Source organism: Nothoprocta perdicaria, unplaced genomic scaffold, assembly GCF_003342845.1.
Source record: "Nothoprocta perdicaria isolate Ctin4 unplaced genomic scaffold, notPer1 scaffold_15, whole genome shotgun sequence".
NCBI classification, from domain to species: Eukaryota; Metazoa; Chordata; class Aves; order Tinamiformes; family Tinamidae; genus Nothoprocta; species Nothoprocta perdicaria.
In genome coordinates this window covers 7,824,754-7,852,217 of record NW_020454649.1, presented here as the reverse complement: position 1 = coordinate 7,852,217, position 27,464 = coordinate 7,824,754, and the positions used below count along the sequence as shown (strand labels likewise).

At 43.6% G+C, this 27,464-nt stretch overlaps 1 protein-coding gene across 1 annotated transcript in view; it reads right to left on the bottom strand.

Annotated features, from left to right (window-relative positions):
* Window positions 1–322: 322 nt before the first annotated feature.
* Window positions 323–27,464, bottom strand: part of TSPAN4 (tetraspanin 4) — a 129,925-nt gene continuing 102,783 nt past the window's right edge. The window contains exons 4-7 of the mRNA XM_026034668.1: window positions 16,784–16,885; window positions 8,497–8,628; window positions 7,012–7,095; window positions 323–4,298 (exon numbers count right to left, since the gene is read on the bottom strand). Of these exons, the coding sequence (XP_025890453.1) occupies window positions 4,230–4,298; window positions 7,012–7,095; window positions 8,497–8,628; window positions 16,784–16,885 (387 nt within the window). The 3' untranslated portion in view covers window positions 323–4,229. The remainder of the gene's footprint in view (window positions 4,299–7,011; window positions 7,096–8,496; window positions 8,629–16,783; window positions 16,886–27,464) is intronic.

Here is a 27,464-nt window from a genome sequence, read left to right as displayed (position 1 = left end):
AGCTATGAGGTATGTGAAAAGCTTTTAACTTTCTCCATACTGACAACCTCCTGCCCTATCTATGAAAGGGTGAAGAGGCAGCTTGGAGTCACATGCACTGGGAAATGCAACCAAACAGTTTTTAATTAGCTTGTGAGAAGTGAGGGGTGGGATGGCTTTGCCTAACAGCCATATTGCTGATGCTAGATAAAATTAGTTATAGTTTCTGTGCCATTCTTTCCTCTCCATTCATAAATCATACAGAGCTGTGCTTAATGGTAAACATTAAATAGAAGAAAAAACCTTTAGAAGGGTGGATTTGAGGGGAAGGAGTAAATAAGTATTCACAGAAGAGAAATGGAAGTGAAATGCATTGCGTGCCAGAAGATGTGGAGTTAATAATTCTGTCAAACAAGCAATAAGATCTGGCTGCAACTGACAGTTATTGTACAAGAAAATAAAACACGTTCTATTATATATATTCATACATATTCCTATAGTTGTGGAGATGGAAAGACAGAAGAGCCAAAAACATATCAAACTGAACCTAAAAGCCAAGTCTTGGTCTCAGAATTCATCAGGTTCAGCTCAGTGCCCTGTTCCATCACACCTTGTAATCAAGCAGAAAGCGCAATTAATAAAGATGAGGAGGGCTTGCTGCTTTTGAGTCTGTCTTCAATTGAAATGCATTGAGTCCTCCTTCATGTTCAAAAAAAAGATGGGAAAATAATATAGAAGACCTTATTAAAAGTGTCAAAAGGCTAATGTAAGCATTTGGAATGACTCCTGTGTTGTCCTGTCTACCTGAAATACAAGCAGACCCGTAAAGGGGTATCTGATATACTACAGGGCAATTATCATCAAACCGTTCACTCTAAAGTTTCTGTATATTACCAACAATGGAACATATATATTTTTTTAATGTTACTGTGACAGACACAACAAAATATTTAGACTTTGTTGATGGAGAAAGTCTGCATATCTCTTTTTTTAAATAATTAACCAAAATAAGATTTTAAAATAAAGGGCTTATTTGTGTATTGTTGCATATAGTATGGTCAGAGTCTCAAACTGGATTGTGTTGGTAATGCTTTAAGCACCATATCCTCTGTTTGGTGGGCTATGTGAAAAGAGTTAATAACATCAAATATAAAAAATAGTCTGGTTCAGACTATCAGTAAGTTGCGCTAACATCTCTGGCAGTGTAAGAGTTGTGTTTGTGCAGTGCAAGGGAGAGTTTGGTGTTTGGGTCCCTCTCCCCAGTTACTGCTGAAAGTTGCTGTTGCAGTGACTGGGATTTACAAATAGAGTATTGCTCATACTGCCTCTATCATCTCTTTGAAAACCAAGGCAGATTATCTTGTAAAGATGTCTAAACCATGGCAAATGATTAGAGGGAACCAGAAAGGATAACTTCTCTTCAGTCTTCATACTGTTTCTCGTTTTGTCTCTTCTGGAGGTTTCACTCTAGCCTACTGTGTTCTCTCAGAGCTCGGCATGCATTATTGGGAGACTCACAGGACGAGGGCTGTGGTCTCCCATCTCCCTACAGCAGCAGCAGGGAAGCTGAGGAGAGGTGCGCTGTGTGGGAGCTCCTTTGCACAACTGTTTGCTCTCATCAACTGAGCCATCAGGCCTGCTTTCCATGTTAATTTTTAATGGCAAGGATCACTACAAATAGCCTTGTCCATCTTTTTACCTTTCTTTTAAAAAATTAATGTTTTATTGATGTGTTCATCACTGTTATGCTGCTTTTCAGTGGTGGAAACTCTGAGCTGTCAGCAGGAGCAACTATGAGTACAACTATGATAATAAACCATGGCAAGAACAGTGCATCTAAGAATTGTTTCTATGCAGGTAAGAAGAGAAAAGAGTGGAGGTATGGAGAAGCAAACTTACACTATCTCCCCAGCTCTCAGAGAACAAGTCTACGTGTTTGTCTCAGCTCAGGAAGTGGAGCATAGAATTCATAGAATGATTGCAACACCAGGAGTCTCTCTCAAGGCAGAGGTGTCCTGTGTATTCTTGGGCTACTCACTCGGTTGAACCTCTGTCTTGGGTTAAGCTCTATTAACATTTGTGGCTTGTTGGTATGGCAATAAAATCTGTCAGTGGTTGATGAGGTTGCCATGATAATGAGTGAGAAGCCACATAAAATGCACACAAATGACTTAACAAGTTACTTTCAACTTAGCCTGCAAAAGTAAGTGCCTGCAGACGCTGCTGCGTGAAGGTTGGCGTAGGACCCTGAAAGGTACCTTGAGTTTCACAGAGCAGTCTGTCTTAAGCATCTTCACAAAACCTGGGACAGTTTGGGCTTGAGGCTGAAAAGACTGCAGGAAATCATTGAGGAGAGGGGGGTAGGGGGAGAAAAGAGGGCAATGAGAGTTGTATTTGTCTAATGGTGCAGGTCTAGAAGAGGATTGGGAGACTACTGTATAGGTTATGGGTTGGAAGAGTGCAGCTTTACTGTTGAAAACTGCCTTTATATCAAGGTACTCAAAGCATCACTTGTAGCTGACACCACCTGTTTTAAGCATTAAGGGTGCAGGTAACGTGTGCCTGAACTTGATGCCTGTGTCTAGCCTGTAGCTGTAGGACTGGCTGCCTGGGCACCTGGGCTGCCTAGCTTCTCCCCGGGCAGTGGCTGAGAGACCCGAGACAAGCTGGTTGCAGAGGGCAGGACAGCTGAATCACTCTGACAGCCTCTTCTCTTCCCTGCTCTCTCCTTTCCCTGGGATGCTGCTTCCACTCCTTACCGCACGTGTGTTGCCTGGGGCTACTTGCTGCTGGGAGATTCTTTGCAATTTGCCTGAATGATACGAAGCATCTGATTCTTAACCTCATTGCCATGGTTCCTGCAGAAGGGTGCTAACTAAAATTACTCCAGTTAATAGCTGTTAACTGGCTGTTTTCTGGCATAGAAAAGTAAAAACTTTGATTTCTGCAAATTCTGCAAAATGCGGGAGATTCTAGCTGTTGAAGCCAGAAGGATGAAGATGGGTATGAAAGACTGAACTGAGAGGTGACTCTGCTTGCAACAAAGACCAATGTGCCTTGGCTGTCACAAGGAAGCAGCTAAAAAAAAATCAGAGTATAAAATATCTGAAGTCTTAGTAACTCTAGGAAAGATAAGCCATGTGTAAAAGATTTATCTTCAGCAAGCCAAACTCTATCATACCTGCAGATGATGGTATCCTGAATTAATGAAATGGTGACATTCAGGGAAGGAACAGCTGACAGCTTTGTATGGATCTTCAACTGTTGAAATGAGTGATACTTTTTGACACACTAACTTGAAACAGGAATGAAAAAAAAATAGTAGAGTGACAGAGAGCCCACTCACAAGTTGTTTACTGAAATGAAGGTACACTGAAGGTAATTACTTGTTTCCCAGAGGTATAGGTGATAGTGTATCCTACAAGAAATAATACTCAGTTATTTCAGTTGGAATGTAAAATGGGATAGAAAGGTTCCTCTTTCTGAGGTCAGATGCTGGGTCTTTCACCTCCTCTCAGAACAGTAGGTGTATATGAATATATTACATATACAGCCAGCAATCTGCAGCGCCACTGGCAATTAGTGAGACAACGTCCGATATTATTTTCCATTAACAGCCAGATCTCACTGCACAGATAACTGATTAAAAGTCTGACTTTGCAGCAATGAGATTAGCATATTTCTGGAGATGATCCTCTCCTGGCTACAAAACCATCTTGCGACACTTGGAGGCAGGGCAGCTTGCTCTTGACATTCTGCCTGTGCGTGAGCTGCAGTAACGTTGCAGTTGCATTCAGTACTAGCTACTCTGCACCTTCTCTGAATGCTGAAGAACACTCATTTTCTACACCCTCTCTTCCAGCCTGTGATATGCTAGAAAGCAACCTGGCAGCTTTCAGCAGCTTTCACAGAGGTTTCCTCAGTGCAATCTTTTCCTAGCATCCGTTTGCAGATGGAACTCCTGTAAGCAGCCTCCTCAGTCTTGCCATAGGCCAGAGAAACGTAACCATCACTCCTTGGAGGTTTTCTTCTGTTTAAAGACAAGGCTGCTTCTTACCTTTGCCAGTTCAAGTACTGAGTTTGTCTTTTCTTCCTCCTTCAGTAAAGTGGGGTGATTCACAAAATCTTCAGAAAGATAGCATTATACACAGTTTATATTACAAAGGGGGGAAAAAAGGTCAGATGAATGAGCATGAAGGAGATTTCTCCTGTGTCCTTTGGAGGAGAAGCACAGAGATTGGGAATGGTATCTATGCACAGTAGGTATCTGCCTTGACTACCTGACAATACATGGTCATTGCAAAGGTGAGTCCGAGAATCTAAGAGAAAAAACAAACAACCATTTTTCAGTAAGTCAAAAGAAAAATATTTATTGAAAAAAAGAAAAAGCATGCTTACACTGTTTCTGTTTGTTCCCATTCACACACAAGAAGACACATCACATACTACTTTCCTCCTGGCCTGTGTCCTTGTTCTGTTCCTAGTTTTTCTCTGCCTTTTATCCTTATCTGTATTGCTCTTTTATAAAATGAATGAGAGCACAGGAGAGTTGATTTCTCCACGAAAAGCAGCCACAAGATACTGGCAAGAGGTATACTGAAAAGAAATATTTGGATGCCTTTTGCTAAAAAAACATACAGTAGCAACCCCCCCCAACTAGTGGGGCTGTGGTTATCTCTATAGCTACTGCTTTGAAAGACAATTATTTCCATCTCTAGATGAAATCTTTACTTTTCCAAGCATGCGTGTGCAGTGATCACTGCAGGGAGCATTACTGGCGACTGTCCATGCATTACTCATAATTGTCAATGCTGCATCAACCAGGTGTGGGTCTCACCACTCAGTCTTTTCACGAGAAGCTGGGAGCAGGCAATAGCTCTTCTCGCAGCCCAACTACTGCCCTTGTTGGCCTTGGCAGGGAGAGGGTGCTACGTGCCTGCCTTTGGAGTACGCTTACATGAATATACTGGGTTTTTATTATTCCTTTGCAACACAGCTGTAATAATTTTCAGCAAGATAGAGGTCTGCCAGATAGCCATTTTTTGTATGAATTCTATGTCAAGCACTTAATTTGACCACATAAAATTCACTATCTACACAAATGGCAGTTCCCAGGAAGAGGACATGAGTAATAGCATACTACTATTTTATAAGCAAAAATGAAAAAAGGATAAAAATAAAAATAGATGCAATTCCTTCACTTCCCTTTCCTTCAGAGTGAAATAAGACTGTTAAGCTTTAGTTTGCTGTTTTACATAAGCACACATCTTTTAGAAGCAGTTCCTACAACCAATAATTCCTAACAAAGACAGAGGCACAACAAAACCCTGGCAACTGAGTGTATTTTACAATCTTCAGCATGCATGACTAAGAAAAAAATCTTCTGATGCGTGTGCTGTATGTCCTTCAAGCCATGGTATTGTGTGATTCTAACCATAATATCATTACCCTGAAAAACAGAAGCTGTCATACCGCTAGAGCCAGATCAGCAGCCCAACAGCAACAACAGAGAGAACCAAATTCGCTTGGGGTGGCAGCAGACCAAGTGTTTCATGATCGATTAGAATCAGTCACATAGTGCAGCTGAAGCTGCGCAGACCCTGGCAAAAGCCTTTGTATTCTGAAGCATTTTCTGTGTTCCACAGCAAGTTACCAGAAATATTAATTTGCATCTTTTAAGTGTCTGAAATGTTCTCTCCCGGGGAAGCGAGTAATTTCTGTTTGTCACAGAGCTATCATTTGCTCTTTAAAACCCTGAATAGAAAATGACGGTCTATAGGAAGACCTCCTGCATGGTCTGCTGGGCTTAAAATGTATCTTCTAAAGACTCCCTGAGTGCTGCATGGATGCTTAAAATCTGTTCTTTAAAATGCAGTAACAGATTAATTTATACTGTCTCTCTACCATATAATTTTGTTGCGCTTATCCATTTCCTAAGCATATCTGCATAGCATACCAGAAAGCAAAAACTACTGAATTTGGGCCCACAGAGAGGCAGGCATTTGCATTAATAAGTTGCAGACAATACATGACTTAGGAGACAGTAAGACATGTGCTCTTCTGCCTAATCTGCAAGAGTCTGAGCTGATTTACAGTCCCAGGCTCCCTCTTGTTTAGTACTGGCATGCCATACTACTTAAAAACAGAGGTTCATTTGGAGTCCCAAAGCGTTACCTGGTTTAGCAAAGCCATCCTTTCTGCTTACATACTCGGTGTGAGAGGTGGAACAGGAAACTAAAGCTCTGTCTTCACAGTGTTTGAGAGTGGGACTTCAGACCATAAAAAAAGGGCAGAGTATAGGTGAACTGGGCTGAATTCAGCACAGATTTCACTAGTGTATCTTAAGCAGAGGTTCATGCCCTTGTGATCACATTAGGGCCAGAATTTTGAATGGTTGCATTAAAGGTATGTCTATGTGAGAGTAAAAGACAAGATACTGTATCAACTCTGACTCTGCTTGAAACAACAGATCAAAATCTTACAGGCAATTCTAAACCAGTCTTGTGGACATTATTCCACTTAATGGATTGCAGATTTGGGGATTTAAGGATTTTGAAATGTTTTATTGGTCTGTTAGAATATGAATAAAAGGTGACAACATCCAAACTTTACCCTGGGAATGAGGATCCAATTGAAATTTTATACTACCTGTACATTATCTAGAAGTTACATATTAGCCTAAACTATCATTCTTCTCTGGAAAATTATGGGACAAATACAGGTGTGATAGAAAATGTGCAAATGGAAAAATACAATATGGATAAATAGAAGTAAGATGATCCTTAGATACTCCTTGATAAAGTGCATACTCTCCACAGCATGTGATAAAAGAGAAGGTTTGCACAGTACTACTAGTTGTGAACTCTGTGCACAGTGTTTTAAAAGAATGAAAATAAGTTTTGTTAAATCTCTGAGATTTTTTTCAAGCAAAACTTGAAATTATCAGAACAGGCTTAGACAGAGAATGTCTGGATCTACTATTGCTCATTTAGCTGCCATCACTTAGGAATTGAAATCAATATTAGAGTGTACCTGCACCAGAGCTGTGCACAATCCAAAGATTCCCACTGCTAGTAAGTTCTCTTGGAGCCATATTTTCACTGTTTCATAGCAAGGCTGGGGAAAAAAAAGCAGGGGGGAGGAGAGGAGTGTTTATTATCTGTAAACACAAAGCTCTAATTCCCTAAGAATACAAAGACCAAAAAGAGACAGGTCATTAGGTTGCAAGGTAGCCTGAATCATCATTTCAATCTGGGCTAGCCCTTGGCCATGCAATATTAATTGTAGTGACAGAAAAAAGTGCCCCTCCTGGCCCAGTATTTAAAAATAAGCAAGCAATGGGTTTGGGTGTCTTTGTCCTCTAAGAGCCAACTAGGAACACTTCAGAATTTCAAAGTGGATCTTTATTTTTTTTTCATTTTTTCCATGCTTCAGGAAAAAAAAAAAACAATTGCTATCTCTATGTAATGTACCACCCCAAAGGTACTAGTGAGAGCTGTTCACAGTAATGCTTTTTTAAGTATTCCTAAATAAAAAGTCACTAAGGCCCTCCCCAGAAGATCTAGTTTTAGCCTAGTTAACCTGCACTGATCATCTGGGAACCCAGGTTAAAATAAAAACCAAAAATTCTTCAGCGCTTGAATTAACAGCTTAACAATTTGGGGCTACTCTAGAGATACAAAAGAGGGAGGCTTGGTTGGAGCTCAGCCGCTGCGAACACCAGTCCATGCATATGAAATCTCATTAGAAAGTGGCCGAGAAAGCTCACAGAGTGTCTTCCTCCACAAACCACAAGAATCAGCAAAACACCATTAATTCCACTTCACGAGCTGGCCTTGCCCCCACTTCTCTCCTGGGTAATTACAGTACCTGTAATTAGCACAAAGAATTGCTGAGCTTATTTCAGAGAGGAACAGAGACTCTGACTATCTGCTCTGGAATGATCCTGCTGAGACCACGGTGAGGAAATTACCCTATCGAGTTTTGAATCTGATTACAGGGAAGTACAGAGAGTCATTCCAAAGAAATGCTAGGCTTGAATCGGGGTTGCTCAGGGAGTTCAGTGGGACAAACCCTCTCTTGTACTGTGCAGCCAAAGTCCTCGAGATGGGGTTCCCAGGGCACCACGGGCTAACACAGCCCTGAAGGCTAGTGACTGCCTGAGCTGTCACCCTAAGCTGCTGTTAATGGATAGTGATGCAGGGCTCCTTTAGCCCTACCTGCCACAGCAGGTAGCACATAAATAGGACAGCTCTGTCATTCCCTAGCTAGACTGTGCTCCAGAAGAACGTTTCAAAGTATTTGTCTGCAATGTAGAACAACAGTGCAGAAATCAGCTCCAAAGTTGGAAATCATGGCTCAGCACAAGCCTACCAAAACTGTCTGATTAATGATGACACAGCCTACAACACAACACATCTGTATAGCCCTGTCACTTGTGGGTGACACCTGTGGCTGACTAGCTGTGCTTTGCTGGTGTTGCAAGCAGATTGCTCAGCTGCTGCTGGAGCTACTCACCGCCTTCCACCAAGTGCCCGGGGAGTGGAGCCCACAGTTCTCGCTGAACTCCAAGCAGCAGGAGTCTGGCACCCGGGTTGTGTTGTACACTTCGAACCAGTCAGTATAGTTGGAGACTCCACAGCATCTGAACTGGAAAAAGAAGAACCAAGCAACACTCTAAGTATTGGTGGACACTGATTTCTGTTCATTCAGAGGGAGTGGAAGAATCTTCTGTGCCTCCTGGTGGATGCTATTTGTTGTGTTCTCATTACACCAGCTGGGATGTGAGATTTTAAGGGAATCCAGTATCTTAGCTTAATGCAAACAGACCTTTCTCCCCACCCACTTTACCTCTTGTAGAATATGTCTTTTTTTTTACTATAGCCTTGTACAATAGCTAATGCTGAGAGAATGAAGAAGCGAAGGCACCTATTTGTAGCAGCAGCACACTGCAGGGGCTGAAACACCAGCCAGAAGTTGGGGTGAGAGGAGACAATCTAACTCTTAAGTTATTCAGGAAAAAATTATTCCCTCCACTCTTTGGAAAGGTCCTTAATGTCATCATTTGGTGCTCTTAAATAGTGGTGCTTTAAGTGTATGCACCCAGTGAAACAATGTAAACTGCTGTGATAGTGTTTAATTAGATTTGCATTTAGGTAGCAGGATAAAAAGCCTGGGAGATGCTCACAGAGCCATTCCCTGTATTGTTATATGCATCTTTCTTCTTGGGCAACTGGTTAAATTATCATCCTAGGCCATTCCTGTGAGACAACATTAGCTAAGATTTAACAGCATGAAGTTATATGCACCATCCGTTACTCCTAACTCAGAAAGTATGGAACTTGGAGGTATTCAGAAGCACCAGTGAATAAAAAAACCCAGCCTACACGGAGTTACCAACATCAGGCTGCAGAGCTGCTCTGTAGCGTGGCAGGACCTCACGCTTTTTGAGATCTGGACCAGCGGTGCCTATTTAGCCCCAGAATGACTTGCCAAGGTCTTATTTTTTAAGCCTGATGTTACATAGGCATGTGCAGTATTTTTCACATCCACATACAGAATGCTTGCATTGTATGGAAAGACTCATAACCGTGCAGAGTTCATAACCACTTCCAGGAGTAGGGCCTGCTTCAGATCCTGATGTTTACATACAGGCCTAAGGAAGATTCCTAAATATAGTATTTTGGGGGGTTATTTGCATGGAGAGCTGAGTACTCAGGTCTCAGAGCACTCACTGGAGAAGATCAGCCAGACAGTCAAGGCCAATAGAGGGCAGAGGTGTCACACACTGCCTCACAGCTCATCTCTGCTGCTGCAAACGCTCACTGAGTGTAGGCAGATAGAGATGTTCCAGTGCTCACAGCACAGTGTTTTTCTTCTCCCATGCGTAAGTCAGAAGCCTTTCCTGGAGCAGCGTATATCCCCGTGAGGGTCTGCTCACAATCCTCTCATTTGGTCTGTGGCAGAAATCAATCCATAGCTTGCGAGTGTTTGAGTCTACGGGCAACATTTACATCAAAATTTCAAGGAAAAAAATGTTTGTAACTTTCTTAAGTTTCCTTATGGTTCTGCATGCAGAATAGGGATTTCATGAGTAGCAGGTGCCAAACCACATGGGAACCATAGGGGACAATCATCTGAGGAGAGAGGGTTTATCTAGAAATTTTAACAAGAAAGTCTTGCAGACTACCATTACTAATTGATCAGAGACAGAAGACTTATCTTTTGATAAGAGTAAGAACTGATGGGCAGGCTGGAAATAGCAAGCCTTGGAAATGCTGTTCACCACTGATGTAGAGGGCAGCACATCAAGGGCTGAGACATATGAGTGATGTTCAGACCAGGCATGAGTGACACAACTTGCGCGGGTTGAGACCAGCCCTTTTCCCTCCATGCTATTGCATGGTTGAGTGTCAAGGACGTCCGACAGGCTATGGAGGATGAAGACAAAATAAGGCCTTGATTATTAAGAGATCACTAAGAGTGTTGCAGACAGCTGCTGCAGTAGAACATGAGCAGCAAGAACTAGCTAGGAAGTGCTCTAGGACAGGGACTCCAGAGACTGTAAGGAGAAAGTTTCCAACAGGCCCAGCAATGGAACTAGGAGGGGATGCAGTTGCAAAGACAACCTGAAATGGGCTAATTTAGTCTCATCTTGACCACACACTGCCTATCCACATGGCTTCTCAGTGATTTGTAGAAGTACAGAGGACCAAATGCTGCGATTTGGGTACTGCTACTGGCTAGCAAGGCAGAGCGAGTGATAGGAGTTAGGGCTAAGAAGTGTGGAAAAGCATGAAACATGGACAGGGAGAATCTGGGACATGAGGAAAGGCAACAGAAATGAGAATGCAGGAGAGCAGGTGGAGAAAAAGACAACGAGCAATGATATTCAGCATCTAGTGAAAACCAGATCAAGCAGACAGCATCTCTAGGAGTACTGATCCTCAATAGAAGTACTGACCCACCATATAATCAGCAAAGGGGTCTAGCTGAGAGCCAAAAAGAGAAAGCTTGAGGGCTCAGTAAATTCGGGGACTTCAGCCTGGAGGCCCAAATTGAGAAGAGTGAATGTGAGGGCTGATTGGGATCATCTGCTAAGCATATCTGTGCATATGAAGAAAAAGACAACCAGAAACAGATCCTTCAGAGAGATGAGGGACTACTGGAAGAAGAAGGAAAGACATTAAGGAAAAAGGGGAAGCCAAAGCCAAGAGACCTTCCTTGTGAGACTTGAGAGAAACATTTTTTTTTTTTTTTAAATTTACAGTGTTTCTGAGTAATGATAGCTGGGAGACCATCCTGTACTTGGAGGATGGAAAAAGCACAGATCACATGGAAGAAAATATCCACAATGAACAGCTGGTTGGAGACAGTTATTACTTCAGACCTTATGTTTTTCTACAAAGCTGCCTGATCAGCAGAAAGCGGTTGCTGATGAGGTAAGGCAAGGTAAGCTACAGCCACATGCACTGCCTGGGTCACATCTGGGGTCCTGTTATTGCTTATTTCACTACCTAGCAATTATATTAGATAAGACTGCCTGATTGCTTAATTCTGTCCCTATTTTCAGTGGGCAACAATGAGATGTTTTCAGAAACAATTACAGGCTAATAGTACCTTTATTTTATTGAAATTCCCACTCGCTGAAAGGGGATAGTTTCAGAAGATGTCTGATATTATCTTTTGAACAACAATACCTTGAAGATGCCTTGACTTGGAGACCACACAGCACCTCATCCTAGGGCTTGCAGGAGCGAAAGCATGTGTGGTAAGAAGGCATGCCAGTGCTTGTGCAATAACGTGACTGTTGGACAGTAGTTCTGGGGGCACTGATGAAAGTTGGGGAAATGCTGCTCAAAAAAGCCACAAAACGTTAAAACAGTATGTATCTAAGCTGCTGCACATTTCTAGGAATGCTTAAGAAGCTCTCCTGTTTGCCTCACTTGTTTTGTGTGAGAGGCTCTTGCTCCTGAAACATCAAAACACACTTCTCTGCTCCTTTGCTAAGGAGGCATCAGTGGCTGCCACCTATTGATACCAGAAGGCTTGCCGAGGAGTTCGGGGGGCGCCGAGTTGGCTCCTGCGAGTTCTGGATAATTCAGGGCTGCTCAGCACCAGGATGCAGCCAGAGGACATGGGTTGAGGAGCACTTTCCAGCCAGGCGGCATCGCATGGCGTGGAGGGCTCTGGGCTGTACTCACAAATGCAATGCTGCTCCCAGGTAACTTTAGTTTTGTGTCACCAAGCAATTGCTGCTCTGGCCTGGGGTAGCAAGTGCTGGAAATTCATGCTAAATAAAATGTTTTTATCTTACTGCAGTGCTGGCATGCAAAAGAAGATTTAAAACAGTCTGTATTTTCCTGGCTACTCTAGTATTAAAGAACTAGTATTAAATAATAAGTGGATCATAGTTTCTTTGCCAAATTCTTGGGGAAAAAAGTCAGCAAGGCTGGGATAGCACTTACGAATAAAAATTAACATTCCTCCTCCCCTCCCTGGATACTGAATCCCTGTGTCAAGTTTTTAGCAGTTAGTGTTTTTTCTCTTATCAAAACTGCGGGGGAGACTTAGGGTTATGGTGCCCTGTGTATGTCTTTTTCCTCCATCACTGTGAAAAGTAGTGAATAAGATAGTTTTAATTGAAAAATCATACATTTAATGGATGGTTTGGATTACTGCTGAAGTAATCCAAAAGTGTACTTTAATCTAAGATCAAATCAATGACCGCATGGGGGAAGATTGGATCAAGTTGCTCTCAGTTACAGTGGCCTAAGTAGACATGAAAGGCATTAAAGAGCAGTGAAAGGGAGCCGAATCTGCTCATTTTAGAAAAGCTAATGCTTTTTCTACAGCCCTCTCAAATTACTGACCGATTAGTTAAAAGGATCCCAATGGTAATGATGAAGCAGCATTTTAAAAATTAATGCCCATTTCTCATTTCCTAGTAGTTTCCACCTGTGACTAACTGAGCCTGGTTGTTACGGAGTGAAATGCTGCTCAGGTGCCACTTACAGCCTGAGGTCTTAGAATTTTAGTCAGGTTTAAAATTACTTTGTATGCTTTTGTAGCCCTCACTCACAATGTGCAAAGGCACCTGCTTGTGTGTCTGTTCCTTTTAAGGTTTGAAACTCCCTTGAGAAAGGCAGTGAGTTTGGTAAATTGAAGGTATTAAAAAATAAAGTAGGATATTCCAGTTTGAAATAGATTCCTGACCTAGAGGCCTAGAGATCAGAGAAGTCTAATGCTTTTCCCGTAACATGGTGCATGTGTGCAGATGAACCCATGGTGCAGCTCCATTATTTGGGGTCTGAAAATATCAGTCATGAACTAAAACTTCCTCTCTAAAGCCAGGGCTGATAGACTGGCTGATTCTGTGTTCCCAGGGATGAACTGTAGGGTGATGTTCCCCTTTCTTGAGGTACAAGGCTGAAAGAAGTAAGCCTCCCCAAGAGAGGGGACAGTATCCATACTGCCACTTTAAACGTCTCTGAAATTTGTGATCAAGCAGTCACACACAAGCCAAATGCCACTTGCTAAATGTGCTTCTGTTGCTAAAAAAAAATGTGTTTTTTTTTGTTATTGTTTTGTTGCCTCCCCCATTCTGACCACCCCTCTATAAAAATCAAAGCTCTTTTCCTGGTAGTTGCCGTACATTGGCCTATTTACTAAACCCAGGATGGGGCTGGTCTTTGGCAGGAAGAACAGAGACCTGTGCCAGGGCTTAGCTCCCTGGTGTCTGTGCCTCATACTTTAATCACAGTGCCATCCTTCTGCTCAAGCCGAGTGACGTTTGTGCAAAGAAAAGCAGTGCAAATACAGAGGGGATAAGGGAGGAGGAGGACTCATTAACATTGCTGCCACTGTCATGTTTTGCTTTGTCTTCCCCGACCTTGGCTGCTCTTTTCCATCCATGTGTAGATGTGGCTCATTGCTCAACCAGTGACTGATGTCTACTGGCTCCATTAAAAAAGAAAATATATATATATATATTCATAAGATATATATATATATATATATATATGTCGATACCAAGACATTTGCCTATATGCCAACGTGGTTAGCTCTAATGGTGGGGGGCTCTTTTGCCCATAATCTCCTAGGAGCCAGGCTGAAAACAGCTGGGCGGAAACTTTCCTTTCTGGAAGTCCCCTGTATACTCCTAATCCCCCTATTAGTGAATACACTACACCGTTTAGGGATGTAAGGGATAACAATTATTATTGAACACAAAAAATTAATACTTGGCATTTACATAGTGCTATTCATCTGCAAAGTGCTTTACATAATTAACCATGCTGGGATTGCTTTCACTGCACCATTGCAATATGCTAGTGCTGAATAGTTTTGAGAGATACGTGTGAAAACCAAATAGGCAGAGCAGCAGAAATGGATCTGTGGGAGCTCCTTGCTGGTCCCCTCAGTGCCCAGTGCTGGGACTACACGGACCTTAACACTGAAGCACTGCCAGTGCATGGTAATTTCAGAGTTATTATGCTAGAAAGAAGGAACAATTTGATGTGACTTGTATGGTGACTCTTCCCAGTTATCTTTAGTGGTCCTGAGAACTAGCTAAATTTAGTTTCACCTTAAGTTTTTAAAACATTCAAATTGTAGTAAGTCTGAAGGCCAAGGCAACCGCTACGATAGTCCAGCATCATGTGTAATACCACACAAGCCACAGAACATCAAGTCCTGCCTCAAGATCAAACTTGTGGCTGAACAAGAGCATTTCCTTTAGACAAACATTATCTTGCCAGGGGTGAAAGAAGCTGCCATCCTTCTGCATCTCACCATCCCACATGTGTATCTTAAATTTCTAGTGTTTGGATCACACTACACTTCCTTTCCAAAAATTACAGAGCTCTCTACTTTCAAAAACCTTTTTCCTGTTTGCCATCTTGTTATAGGCTATAATCACATCACTATTTTATCTTTTCCTGGGTAGGCAGAAGTTTTAAATTTCCCACTAAAAGTAAATTCCAGAATTCTAATATTCTTGTTCATTGTTTCTGAACCAGGTCAATTGGAGAACTTCTTGGAAAAAATATTGATAGGTGAACTAGACTTGCTTCCACAGACACCTGTTTCCCAGGAGGAGAAGCAGAAGCATGAGTTTTACCTTCCATAAATCCACCAAATGATGCTTTCCCTGCTATCTTTGACATACATTTTTAGTACTTCTTGGGATGTTACTGAAGCCTAGTTAATATTTACTGCAAACATCTTAACAACAGAAATTCTATTATATTTTGACTAAGCAAAGTTAATTGGTTTTGGGGAAGTATAATTTTTTTTTAAACAAGTAGTGATACTAAGATTTCATCTACTTTTCTCTGGCTAGAACCTCTGAATACATTTCTCTTATAAGCAATTAATAATAACTTCTCATGCTTGATCATAGTATTGAGAAAATATTTTTAAAAAAGGACTGCTAAATGCCGTGACCTTTTAAAAGTAACAGCAGGCACCATCCATGCACTCTAGTGCCAGCACAGAAATGGAGACCTTAGCACTTCTGCAGGACCTGAGCCACTTAAGTCCCTTGCGCACAGTGCTGTCACTGCCAGTCTCGGTACAGATAGCTCACACAGCTCCGGAGATGCACCAGGGGCTTGGCAAGTCTTGTCCAGCCTGGATTCTGCTAGTGATCCTGAATTTTTCATTTCCTAGAGCCTTCCTTAGCATCCCGCCTACCTGTATTGTATAGCAGAGCAGCTGCGAAGCTCCAGTGCTACCAAGCAGAAAGTTGAATAATTCAGGATTTCTGCCTAAGTGGCAGTAGAGGAAGGAAAGGTTAGATAAGTAGGTTTCTCATACCAAAATGTGGTAGGTAACCCATTCCTTAGCCTGGAAAGTTCACAAAGACTTAGAAGCATTTGGGTAGGTATCTTCTTTGGCCGATTTTAGACAACAGAGACAAGAGCTCTGCAAGACCACACGATGCTGATTCCTCTAGAGGAGATTCTCAAGAAAGCTACACAAGATTTCTGAATGAGGCCAGGGCAGTAATGGGTAAGTAGCTAGGTAAGTAAATTAGAAGGGACTCTACACCTCTCCTCATTCAAAAAGCAGAGGAAATCAAACTAGAAAGCCTACACCTCGGAGAAATGATTGATCTGAATATAAAAGGAGAAGGATGAAAATAACAGAGTTGGACTGCGACGGATGGCGTTTCCTCAGCGAGCCAGCTGAGGACCAAAGGAGGAAGCCAGCTGTCGAGATCAGTGTAGCCTGTCCTTGAGGCAAATGCTAGCAGAGCATTATCAGAGAATCCAAAGGACATTGTGGTGGTGACAAAACAAGCACAAAGCATTCCCAGCCCATCTGTGATGGAGGACAACAGACCTCTGCTGGGAAAAACGTGCTGACAGTTGAAGGTTGCAAACCAGCAATGACCACAAAAAGAGACAGAAGTGAAAAGGGTTTGAAGTGGCTCCCTGTTATTACACTATTGCTATTCATTTCAGGGTAAGCTGTCCTGTTCCCTTTGACTGTAAAGGGAAGGTAGCCGCTTTTTTCCTCTCTGACCATGTCCTGCATTTTCAACAAGACACAGAATTAATGGATGTTCAGGAGTCGACATAATGTAAGTACTGAATAGAAATCATCCTCAGCAAAGGAGAAGCCAAACAACAAGAAACAAAATTGCTGTCTGTGACAAAAAGCCGATGCTTTACATGCTAATGTGCTGATTGGGCAGGAGGAGAAGGTTGATTTGGGATATGGGGGATTAATTAGATTCCCCGCAGAATATACTGTTACAGAGCTCATGGTTAAAGAGAAAAAAGAAATTCAGACTTACATCTGTTTGAATGATGCTCCATGCATTAGTTAGGCCAATATTTCCATCTGTCCCATACAAATGAAGCCCTTTCTTCAGGTCCCGCTGAGCATACTTGTCAATCTGGAATCAACAACAGGAGAAACTGCATTGCAAATAACCAACCAAAGTTTGCCGAGTGCCACATTTTAGAGTCAAAGTATTAGGAATAGGGGCAATGGACAAAAAATCCTATACAGGAATGAATAAAAAGTTAACTGCACATTCTCCATTAGAGCTGTTATCTGTGTCACCTGTTATCTGCAGGATGCTGGGAATGAGGAGCTACCATTATAAGTTAGTATCCATGTTTTCCTCCACAGACTGCAAGAAAAACGCTTTGACCATTTGGTAGGCACTTGTATACCAAATACTGAATTCAGTTTAATCATTCATTTTTGCAAATGAGACCTATAACTGAAAATATTAATTTAGCCATGACACTTCCTTTTAGCTTCATAGCTTTCTATTATGAACAAGCTGAGCTTCTGTGGGGTCAACAGCAGTATTCACATCATATCGATGTTCTGAGTCCTGCTCCTTATATCGGCCAGGGCACCCCACTCCTGACAGTGGGACGGACAGGACAAGCAGGGCTGAAGCAGCAGAGAGAGAACTATGCAAGATTGTGCACAGAGAGGATGCAAGGACTTAACTGCTAAAGGGGGCTGTTCTTACGTAAATGCATTTCCATTGGTTTTATAAGACTACAAAGTTCTGTGTTATAGAGGTACATGCAACTGAAGCTGGTGCTTTGTAGCCAACAGTCTCTCAGCTGGTCATGCAAGCTATTATGGAACCAGTTAGTCCTCAACAGGTCACATGCAATCTCCCAATCTAACTACACTTGCACATTTCTATGGACTCAAGCAAACAACAAAATGGAAAATAATAAATGAATATTCGCAGCTTAACTCAATTTTCCTGTTACAAATGAAGAGCACTGAGTTGCTCTGCTCAGACATGCCCACACATTCGCCTGCACCAGGGGTTCTCAATACTAGTGCTCTGATCTGCAGACCACACATGCCTCGACTGCCTTGCAAGTGTTTTGCACTGCCTGGTTGTCTTAAACAGCGGGCGCCGCAAGCCCACCTGCAATTACCATGTAAGCTGCTTTTGCTTTTACACAGAGATTATACACACTTAACTGGTAAAGTAATTTGAGGAGAAAAAGCAAAGCTGAGACCTGCCATTACGTTTGGGGTAAGGTAAGAAAATCACTGTCAATAAGTGATAAATGCATAGGCTTGGGGACAGATTCCTAGCATTTGCTTCAGCATTACAGAGCAGGGTTTCAACTTTGCCTTGGCCTCAGTTCCCTGTGGCTTCCCTCAGCCAGCTGCCTTCTAGAGCAAAACTACAATACGAACAGAAAGGCAGCGTGGTGCAGCCAGGCTTAGAGACACTGCGATTTAGTCAGTGTGTTGCAGAGATAGTGAGGCAAATGAATTGCTGAAGAGGTAATTCTTAGAAAAACAGCAGTGAAGAAGACAAGCATAATTGATGACCAAGTAGAGAGAGAGATCTGGTTCCCAGACCTGTTGCCTTGAAGATGAAACAGTTCTATTGGGAATATTAGTTTATCACACCTCAGAAAAGTCGGGGCAGGGGTGGCGAGGGGAAAGAGAAAAGAAAAAGGGCTAAACACATCAGCCTGCCCTTGGTACTCTCACGCATCAGGGACAAGGGGGAGGTCAAATGACACCGTGAGTTATTCTGCTGCATTAGGAGGATACAAAAGGCAACGGTTGCCTTGCATGAGTCAAGTTTTGCTCTGCAGACTGTTCAATGCTGTGGCTCAGCGCAGCAGTCCCTTTTACCAGGGCTCACCTGGCCTGGTGACCTTCTCTCATGCAGTAAGGTATGTCCCCTCACCACCACGTCAGAAAGTCAGGCTCTCAACACCAGCTCCTGCACATTGTCTGACCCATTGTGTGTTTTTTTTTTAAATAAAGTGCCTGCTTGAATCTCACTTAGAAGAGGCTTTACACTTCCACACTGTGCATATGTGTGGCTCTTGTTTCCTTATCTCTGTCTTAGCTCTACTGACTGGTTGGAAGATGGAAAGAGCCAGACATACACAGAGCATGAAACCAAACATTTGATTTCTTTTTATTTCATGACCATCAGCTAATAGAGCTATCTGAAAATCTCAGTTTTATACATGCACACATAAATGTGTATAATTACATATGTATCCTTATATACACACACACACACACACACACGCATATACAGTTTTTTTGATAGATTGTAAATGTAGTGTTTCACAGAGTTTTCCTTTATTATAGCTGTGGCTATGGCTGTGCTCTCCTGCCATCAGCATCTCAGATAACATCATAAAATCCTACACTAGCTTTAACTCCTCTATTTCTAGCCAGCTATGTAGGGTCCTTTAAATTAACGCATTGCATTCATTAATTAATCAGGCTTGAGACAGAAGAAGTCTTGCACTTCTCCAAGCACACAGGAGATGTAAAACCAACCTGCTTCTCTCAGTTGTACGGAGATCTCCATGCAGTCCAAGCACATTAGCCTCTGCTTTAATGGCCTGCCTGCAAGGTCATACAGGAGCTTTTCTCCTTAATTGAAGTGCTGCTTGAAGCTCTCGACATATGAATCCTTCTGGCTTTGATGAGAGAGGAGCAAGTAAAACACAACACCTGCGCATGCAGCAGACCTGGCAAATGCTCCTCTGGGCCATTCTGCTGCTAATCTAGATTTGGTTTCTTCCTCAAAATACTTTTATAATGGTGTGGTTTTTTAAACGCATCTTTATTCTAATTGAATTTTATCTTTGATTTAAATGAAAACACCCCCAACTGTCTCATTTTCTACCTTCCCTTTCATTTTTCAGAAAAGATCTTTCTGAAAATGAAAAGCTGTAACACAGTGATTCATCAAGGCTGCTGAAAAATGCTTCCACCCAGCATCCACCAATCTGGCAACCTGTTTGTCCCTGTGCTCCCAGTCCCCAGCCAGGCAAAATGTCTATCACAACCCAGGGACTGCAAGTACTATATTAAATGTTCTGCTGATGAATCTGCTCTGTTCCCCCATACACAAGCCATGTTGTTCATAAAGCACAACTATCTCGTGAGGGACCACAATGAAGCATAATAAAAACTCTCAGCAGGCAAACTGTTAGTCAAAATGAGATGCTTATTTTTCCTCATAAACCATAGATTTCCTTGAAAGAAAGAGTTTCTGGAAGGTTGGTCAATAGAATTTTCTATCAGTCCAGACCCAAAAAAGACAGAAAAAAAGCCCTTTCTCCTTGGTTTCATCACACAACAGATCAGAGAAATAAATTTCTCCCTGGCACCAGGTCTGTGTGAATTCTGATGCCTTATGGCTTCAGCTAAATGGGAGCCATATTCATGTTTATAGACATCATCAGATTTCAGTGCTGCTTCTGCTGGAATAAATAAGGTGAAGAGGTCCTGTTGCTTAGTTGGAAAGTCACTGCTAAGAGAACATGACTAGCACTTTATCTAAGGCCAGGTCCTGTTTTCGCTGAAATCACTGCAAATAAATTTTATCACTACCTTCCATCAGGCCCTAATTTACCTCTTAAATATTTCATTGTCCTGTTGCTTTCTAAAAGCCACCATCAGCTCCATGGCAAGTCACACATAGCACATGTTAGGCAATGCAAGAACTCCATATTTGGCCTCGAGACAGAAGCTGCAGGAGAGGCCACAGGCCTGGTGAGCATCTGCAGCAGCACTCAAAGGAAAGTGGCCAGAAAGAGCCTGTCAGAACTTGAAAAGGGGCAGGCGTCCATCCTGTGCTCATCTGGATCCACAGTGACACAACACCCCTAAAATGTCTGTCTCTGTGTAAAATCAGGCCAGATTAGCAAGTAGCTCCTTATCTGCATTCCCTTGTGGCAGACCCTTCAGCTGCAGCAATGTCCACGTAGGGCAGGTTGACTGCCAGCTTTGTCTCCTTCTCTCTTCTCATGGAAGGTGCTGGCAAGGAGAATCACAGCTGGCTGACAGCTGTAGGCACAGCAGCCTTCAAAGGGCCAAGAGTTGACAGTCACCACCTTGCCACACTGGACAAAACCACTCAGCAGCATTTCAGGAGAGCTAGGTAAGTATTCCTGACCTTTATGTCAGCTGCTTCACCTACCTGTCTATCTCTCCATGGAGAGAAGAAGTTGTAGAAGTGACAGACTATCCAATAGTTCCCCACTGAGCAAAACTTTTAATTGAATGTCTGGCGAATCGTTCTCTACAAATAGCAGGCAGTGGGAAATTGAAGGTAAACAGAAAGTGCCTAATCTATAAGGTCATTTGTGACTGCCCTCTTGCCTGCTAGGAGAGATGAGATTGATTGTACCAAAAGGTACGGCTTGCTTTGTATTCCCAATCCCCAAGGCTCCCTAGGAGCACAGCTGAGCTCAGTATGCTCTCTCTTCACAACTGAAATCTTCTTTAGGCCACTCCTCTACAAATGTAAAGTTCTGGAATAAACAATACAGAGACACTGCATTAGTTTTGCTCTTGTTTGCCTGTTAAGAGGCAACTGGCCAGGCAAAGGCCAGGTAAAGAATGATCCTTCAAAAGCGATCATTCCTCCTCCTCAAGGGAGGAATGGTCCGCCCTTGACCTGCTGGCAACATTCCTCCTGATGCAGCCAGGATCCCATTGGCCTTCTTGGCCACGAGGGCACTGCTGCCTCATGGTTAACTTGGTGTCAGCCAGGACTCCCAAAGCCCTCTCTGTGGAGCTGCTCTCCAGCAGGTCAACCGCTCATCTGTACTGGTGCCTGGGATTATTTCTCCCCAGATGCAGGACCTTGTTGAACCTCATGAGGTTCCTCTCTGCCCTACTCTCCAACCTGTCCAGGTCCCTCTGAATGGCAGCACAGCCCTCTGGAGTGTCATCCACTCCATCCAGTTTGGTTAGCGGCCCAAACCTCCTCAGGGTGCACTTGCCCAAGTCATTGATGACCAAGTTGAACAGTAGTGGGTCCGGTACCAGGGGGACAACACTGGCCACAGGCCTCCAACTAGACTTGGCCCATTTATCACTGCCATCTGATCTCTGCCATCCATCCAGTTCTCGATCCACCTCACTGTCCACAATTCTGGAGCTTTCCTTTGAGGATGTTTTGGGAAACTCTGTTGAAAGCCTTGCTGAAGACAAGGTAGACAACATCCACGGCTTTTTCCATCATCCATCCAGCCCATCGCAGAAGACTATCAGATTCATCAAAGATGACTTCCCCTTAGTGAATCAATGCTCACTACTCTTGATCATCTTCTTTTCCTTGACATGTCTAGAGATGGTCTCTAGGATGAGTTGCTCCATCACCTTTGCAAGGATGGAGGTAAGGCTGACTGGCCTGCAGCTTTCCTGGTCCTCCCTCTTGTCCTTTTTGAAGACTGGAGTGATGTTGGCTCTCTTCCAGTCCTCCGACACCTCCCCTGCTCTCCAGGACCTCTCAAAGAAGATGGAGAGTGGCTGAGCAACAACCCCCCGCCAGTTCCCTCAGCACTCTTGGGTGCATCCCATCCAGGCCCACAGATGTATGGGTGTTCAGTTTACTAAAGAATCCCTTACTCAATCCTCCGCAACCAGTGGAAAGTCTTCCTCTCTCCTGGTTCTCTCTCTTACACCTCGACCCTGCAGTACATGAGAACTAGCCTTAGCAGTAAAGACAGAAGCAAAGAAGGCATTTAGTAACTCTGGAAGAAGAGTAACTTCTTTCCATCCTCCATCACCAAGGCACCCTCTCCATTCAGCAGTGGACTAACATTTTCCCTAGTCTTCCTCTTGCTGCTGATGTATTTATAGAAGCCCTTTCTGTTGTCCCTGACATCTCTAGCAGAGCAGACCTGCTTCTGCTCTAAGCCAGGCACCCACCTGGCAGGCAGCTGAGACTGCAGCAAAGCCAGCCAGGCACTCAGATGCTCCTGAAGGGAACATCTTCCTTCCGATAAAACACCAGGGAATCCCAGCACCAGCAGGATTTCTTTTTTAAATAGTGCTCACATGCTCTGCACAGGGGAGTGGAGCCAGCATCTGGAAGCTGTAAAGCAAGCAGGTGTTGTAGAAAATGCTCCCAGCTGCCCACAGTGCAGGTCTGCTTTGCAATTTCCCTGCTTTTCCATAGTACTTGGAAAGCCACATGCACCATTACTCAGAGGTTCACAAGCATGTGGTCACCGAGTTACACACAACTTGAATATTTTCGTTCAAGAGCAAATACAATTATTTTCAGCAAACCTCACCCTATTTTGTTCCAAATGAGTCCCTGAAAGTCCAAGTGAGTCGCATTTGCTCACTGCTCCATATAAAGTCACTGTTTACGTCACTGGTGGCAGGAGGGATACTGCTGAGAGAAACTGCAGTGATCTGAGACATTCTGCACAGCAACAGCTGAATAACTTGTGCAGGTTCCCCAAGCTTGTTTAAAGAAAAAGTCTCATAACTAGTTCAGAGATAAGGCCTCATAATGTTGAGATGCTGCTCTGCACATTCTTGGCATGAATACAGAGTTAATCCAACAGCACAGCTGACTGCTTGCCTAAGAGGATGTGAGCATCCTACATCTAGTCCTAGACCCCGAAACCCCAAACAGCAACAAAAAAGAGAAAGTGTTTCTTTTTACTGAACCTAGGAATATAAATTTTGAACATTAAATCTTGGCTTGCAGCTTCTGGTTTCTAAAGCTTCAGCAAACATGGGACTGAGTAAAAGCAGGCAGGGAAATCTAATCCATAGACAAAGGGTTAAAACAGCAAATCAATTACTTGGATGTTAAATCCATTCCCGGGTGTTTTCCATTTTGACTGACAAAAGTCTGTCAGCATGTGGGAGGCATTTCAAGTGTGTGAACACAAAAAAAGCGCCTGCTTCCATGAGAAATGCATTGGTTTATTAGCACAGCACTAAAGATCTGTCTTGTGGTGATTCCTTCTTAGGGATCTTTTGGTATAAGCAAACTTGCATACCCCTTTCCCAGGTTATATATCCCACAGGCTGCTTTCCCCAGTAGTTCTGTGGTGTCTTGCTGTATCAACTTGGTGTCCCATGGATCTTCTGATCCCTGAATCTGATCTTCTGAAGCCCTGTTTCCTGCCCACACTACCTCCTTGCTCCAGTTGGCTTTCCCAGGTGTGGTCCCAGCTCCTAACCGCTACTGCCAGTGCTTGACTCAAAATCCCTCAAAGTAAATAACCATTTTTTCCTTCATCTCTAGTGTCTACAGGATCTCACCTATGCCAGGATGTGGAGACTGCTGTGAGCTCTGCTTCTGGGCCTATTTAGTCTTAATTTCAGTTCTCTCTTTTTGCTATTGCTGTACCGGGACCAATACGGGAATCCCACAGGACAGCAGAAAAGCTCGTTCTCTCAAAACCTGCGCTTATGTCGAGGCTAATTCCAGGCTATCTGCATTCAGCATTTGTGAGAGATAATCACTTTCATTTGTCCTCAACGGCCGCTGGTATAACCTCAGATAAGCATATTGGGATGGATACTAATTAACATGATACATGCTGTTGAGCCTTTGTTTGCCAGGAGACATGAAAGGTGGCTTCCGTTCGTTCCAAGTGCTAACAACCTGTTATCTCCATCTAGGCAGACCAAATAAAAAAATTCTGAAAACAAAACCAACCAAACAAAAAACCCACACAACAAGGGATGCACATGTCAATAGAGCTTTAGATCCAATTAAGTGACACAAAGGCTTCAGGACATGCAGGACATGCAGAGGCAAAGTAAAGCCAGGAGGAGACAAGCTCCTTCAGTGTAGGAACTGAAGACCAGTGAGTGAACAGGCTTTAGACAGAGTGCTAACAATGGCCACAGGTTCCCTTTGCAGGTGCTGTGAGCTGGAAAAGGGAGTTCGTGCTCAGAGAGGAAGGACTTGGCCACTTGCCCACAAAGCCATCCCATGGGATTATCCTTCGTTTTAATCATTTATGGTACTCATTTACTTTGTTTAAAGGTGAATGAAAGGGCTTTCCAAGCAAAACAATTGTCATTCCAGGCGAGGGGTGGGGGTGGGAAAGGCAAACCCTCCACTCCTCCACTCCTAACAAATGAGCCAGTCCCACAGTCCATGTAAATGTGGACTAACTTCAAAACCAAGTAACTTAAGATATTTTTTTTCTTAAACTCATGCCTTTGATGGGAAATATGTAAGCTAAAATACAGTACTTGTCCATGAAAGCTCCCCGTAGCTAATCATCACAGGCACTTAAATTGCCACCTCTTGGTGGCATAATATTGTCACATCCAGTCTAGGAACAACCACAACAAAATATACAGGAAAATAAACAGCAAGTGGGAGAGAGGGCCGGTTAATTAATGTACTGAGTGGGAGACTTATCCTGAGTCCTTAAAACAAGGGAAAATAAGGTCTGCTGATAAGTCATCTTCCTCTGTACTGGAACTAAAAATCAACTGAAAAAAAGTGCTGACGAGCCCACTGAAGGGTTAAGATGTGCCCCTCTTTCTGGAGAAACCTGTCTGGACAGCCAGACTCACAGGGAGATCCTGGGGAAGGAGTTAGGAAGAAACTGGGTCTTCCTACATTCTGGAAATGTTAAATCCTTGGAGGAAAGCGAGATATGTCCACTGCTTGCCTTATTATTTTTAAGATATGTTTTGTCTGATATCCACTCATTTTGAATAACGTTCAAAGGGGAGCATTAGCATTGTCCTTGGAGGGGATGGAACTACTGGCCTAGTGCCCAAACCATGGTGCCTCCAGCCAGCTGCAGCCTGCCTGCAGATGAGTCAGAGGGGCCACTTGCACACTGCAGCCCAAGAGTGAGAGGCAACGCGCGTGGCAGAGGTGGGGAGGGCACCCCTGGAGAGCCAGCTGGCCCGTGGGGCTACGCCGTGCACGCTGAGCAGGGCCAATCTCAACAGCTGCCTGGGAGAGGATCTCTATAGCTTAGCTGAACACCCAAGCAGGTAATCATTGTCTCCATGCAAACATTTTCCTCCTGAAAGGTGCACTCAGTCAAGTCTGGGTGCACATTTCCCCAAATCACGAGGTCAGGCCAGCTCAAGGGCCAAATCCCTTGTGCTGGTGCAAATCTGCCTGGCTCCACTGAGACTAAGGTCACTGCTCATGTTTCTAGCACCTCGGGATGAGTGGTGCAGTACATTGATGTCTTAAACATGTTTCTCCTAGGGTGTAATGTGAGCCTGCAAGCCGTTGCCTCTGCAAGATGACAGCTCCAATGTCGTGGAGGTCTGGCCTCCTCCAGCAGCTAGAATTACTTTTCTTTTCTTTTTAATCACCAACAGTGGAGAGATTTCAAAATGGTCTGTTGAATGTCTTCAGATGCTAGTAGAAGCCAGAAAGCAACCAGAGTAACTTCTTATTAAATGCCTCCCTTGTTTTAATGAGGGGAATAATCACAGCACTTCACTATGCTTCCCTGAAAGTCGATTTTTACCTTGGAAGGAACTGATTTGGGACTCAGTCACTGCAAAAGAATAAGGAGATTGCTTTCCGTAATAACAGAAAACACACAAACAGTGGTTGCACTTGTATGATGCAAAGCACAAGTTCCCAGCACTCTCTAAAGAAGGCAGCAGAAGCTGCACACCTCATGGGTGGTCACACAGGCTGAGCGGGGAAGGGGACTGACTTCTTCCCTCACACACTAAACACAGGAAAATGAGTGCTGCTGCTGCGCAGAGGGAAGGAGGTGAACACATCAGGACCTCTGTGTGTGCTGCATATGGACACACACCAGCTGGCAGAGCTGGCGGCAATCTGCCCGCTGGTTTGGCTGCCCTCATGGACACTGGAGACCAAGTGTGGCCACAGCAGCCTGGCTGCAGCAGCTGCTGCCATGTGGACAGGCCAGGGGATGAGGCAGCTCCATCACTGACTGCATTGCCCCGTCAGAGGTGACACATAGTTGGGGTGCTCTGCTACCAAAACCAGTGACTGGCCTGGCCACAGGGTTTCAAAGGCTCTTTGCAGCATGGCATCTGCAGCTTGTTTTCACAGAGGAGGAAGATGAGGGGAGAGTTGTGATGACCCTCCTACAACAAACACCTGCTACACAGAAAGAAGAAACACGCTGGCTAAAATGATGCTGGACGTTGACATATTTAAAAAATACTTCTTTCGTTATTGAATTTTAATGCTCAGAATAACATTTCCGACCAGACTTTAGAGCCTGAAATCAGCGTAATACAAAAAAATACGGTCCTCATCAATAGCTGCCCCAGCCTTATTAAACAGCCCCATTGCAAAGGCAGAGGAGCCACCATCTAGGAGGAAGCAAGGACATTTGCAGAGCTGGTGCCTCTTTGCCTGCCTCCCTTGCAACAGGAGAACAAGGTCACCCCAGAAAGCATACAGCAAGCTGTCCACAATGATCCAGCCTCAGTTAAACCACTGCCAGCCACTCCACCCTCTCCATCAGATGGCAATCACTTTAAACGAGCCTGAAGCACAAACTGCATCTTAATCAGGCTCCTGAAAGGGCGCACCTCCACTGGACTACTTCACCTTGACATAACTCACTGCCAGTCACTTACAGGTGCTTGCCACATTTGTAAAGATTACTCTGGACAGACCTCAAGCATCTCTGATTTGTCTCTGAGAGCAGACTAAAATAATCTCATCTTGGTAGGAATGTGTAGGAAGCGTCCCAAGCTGCGTATAGACG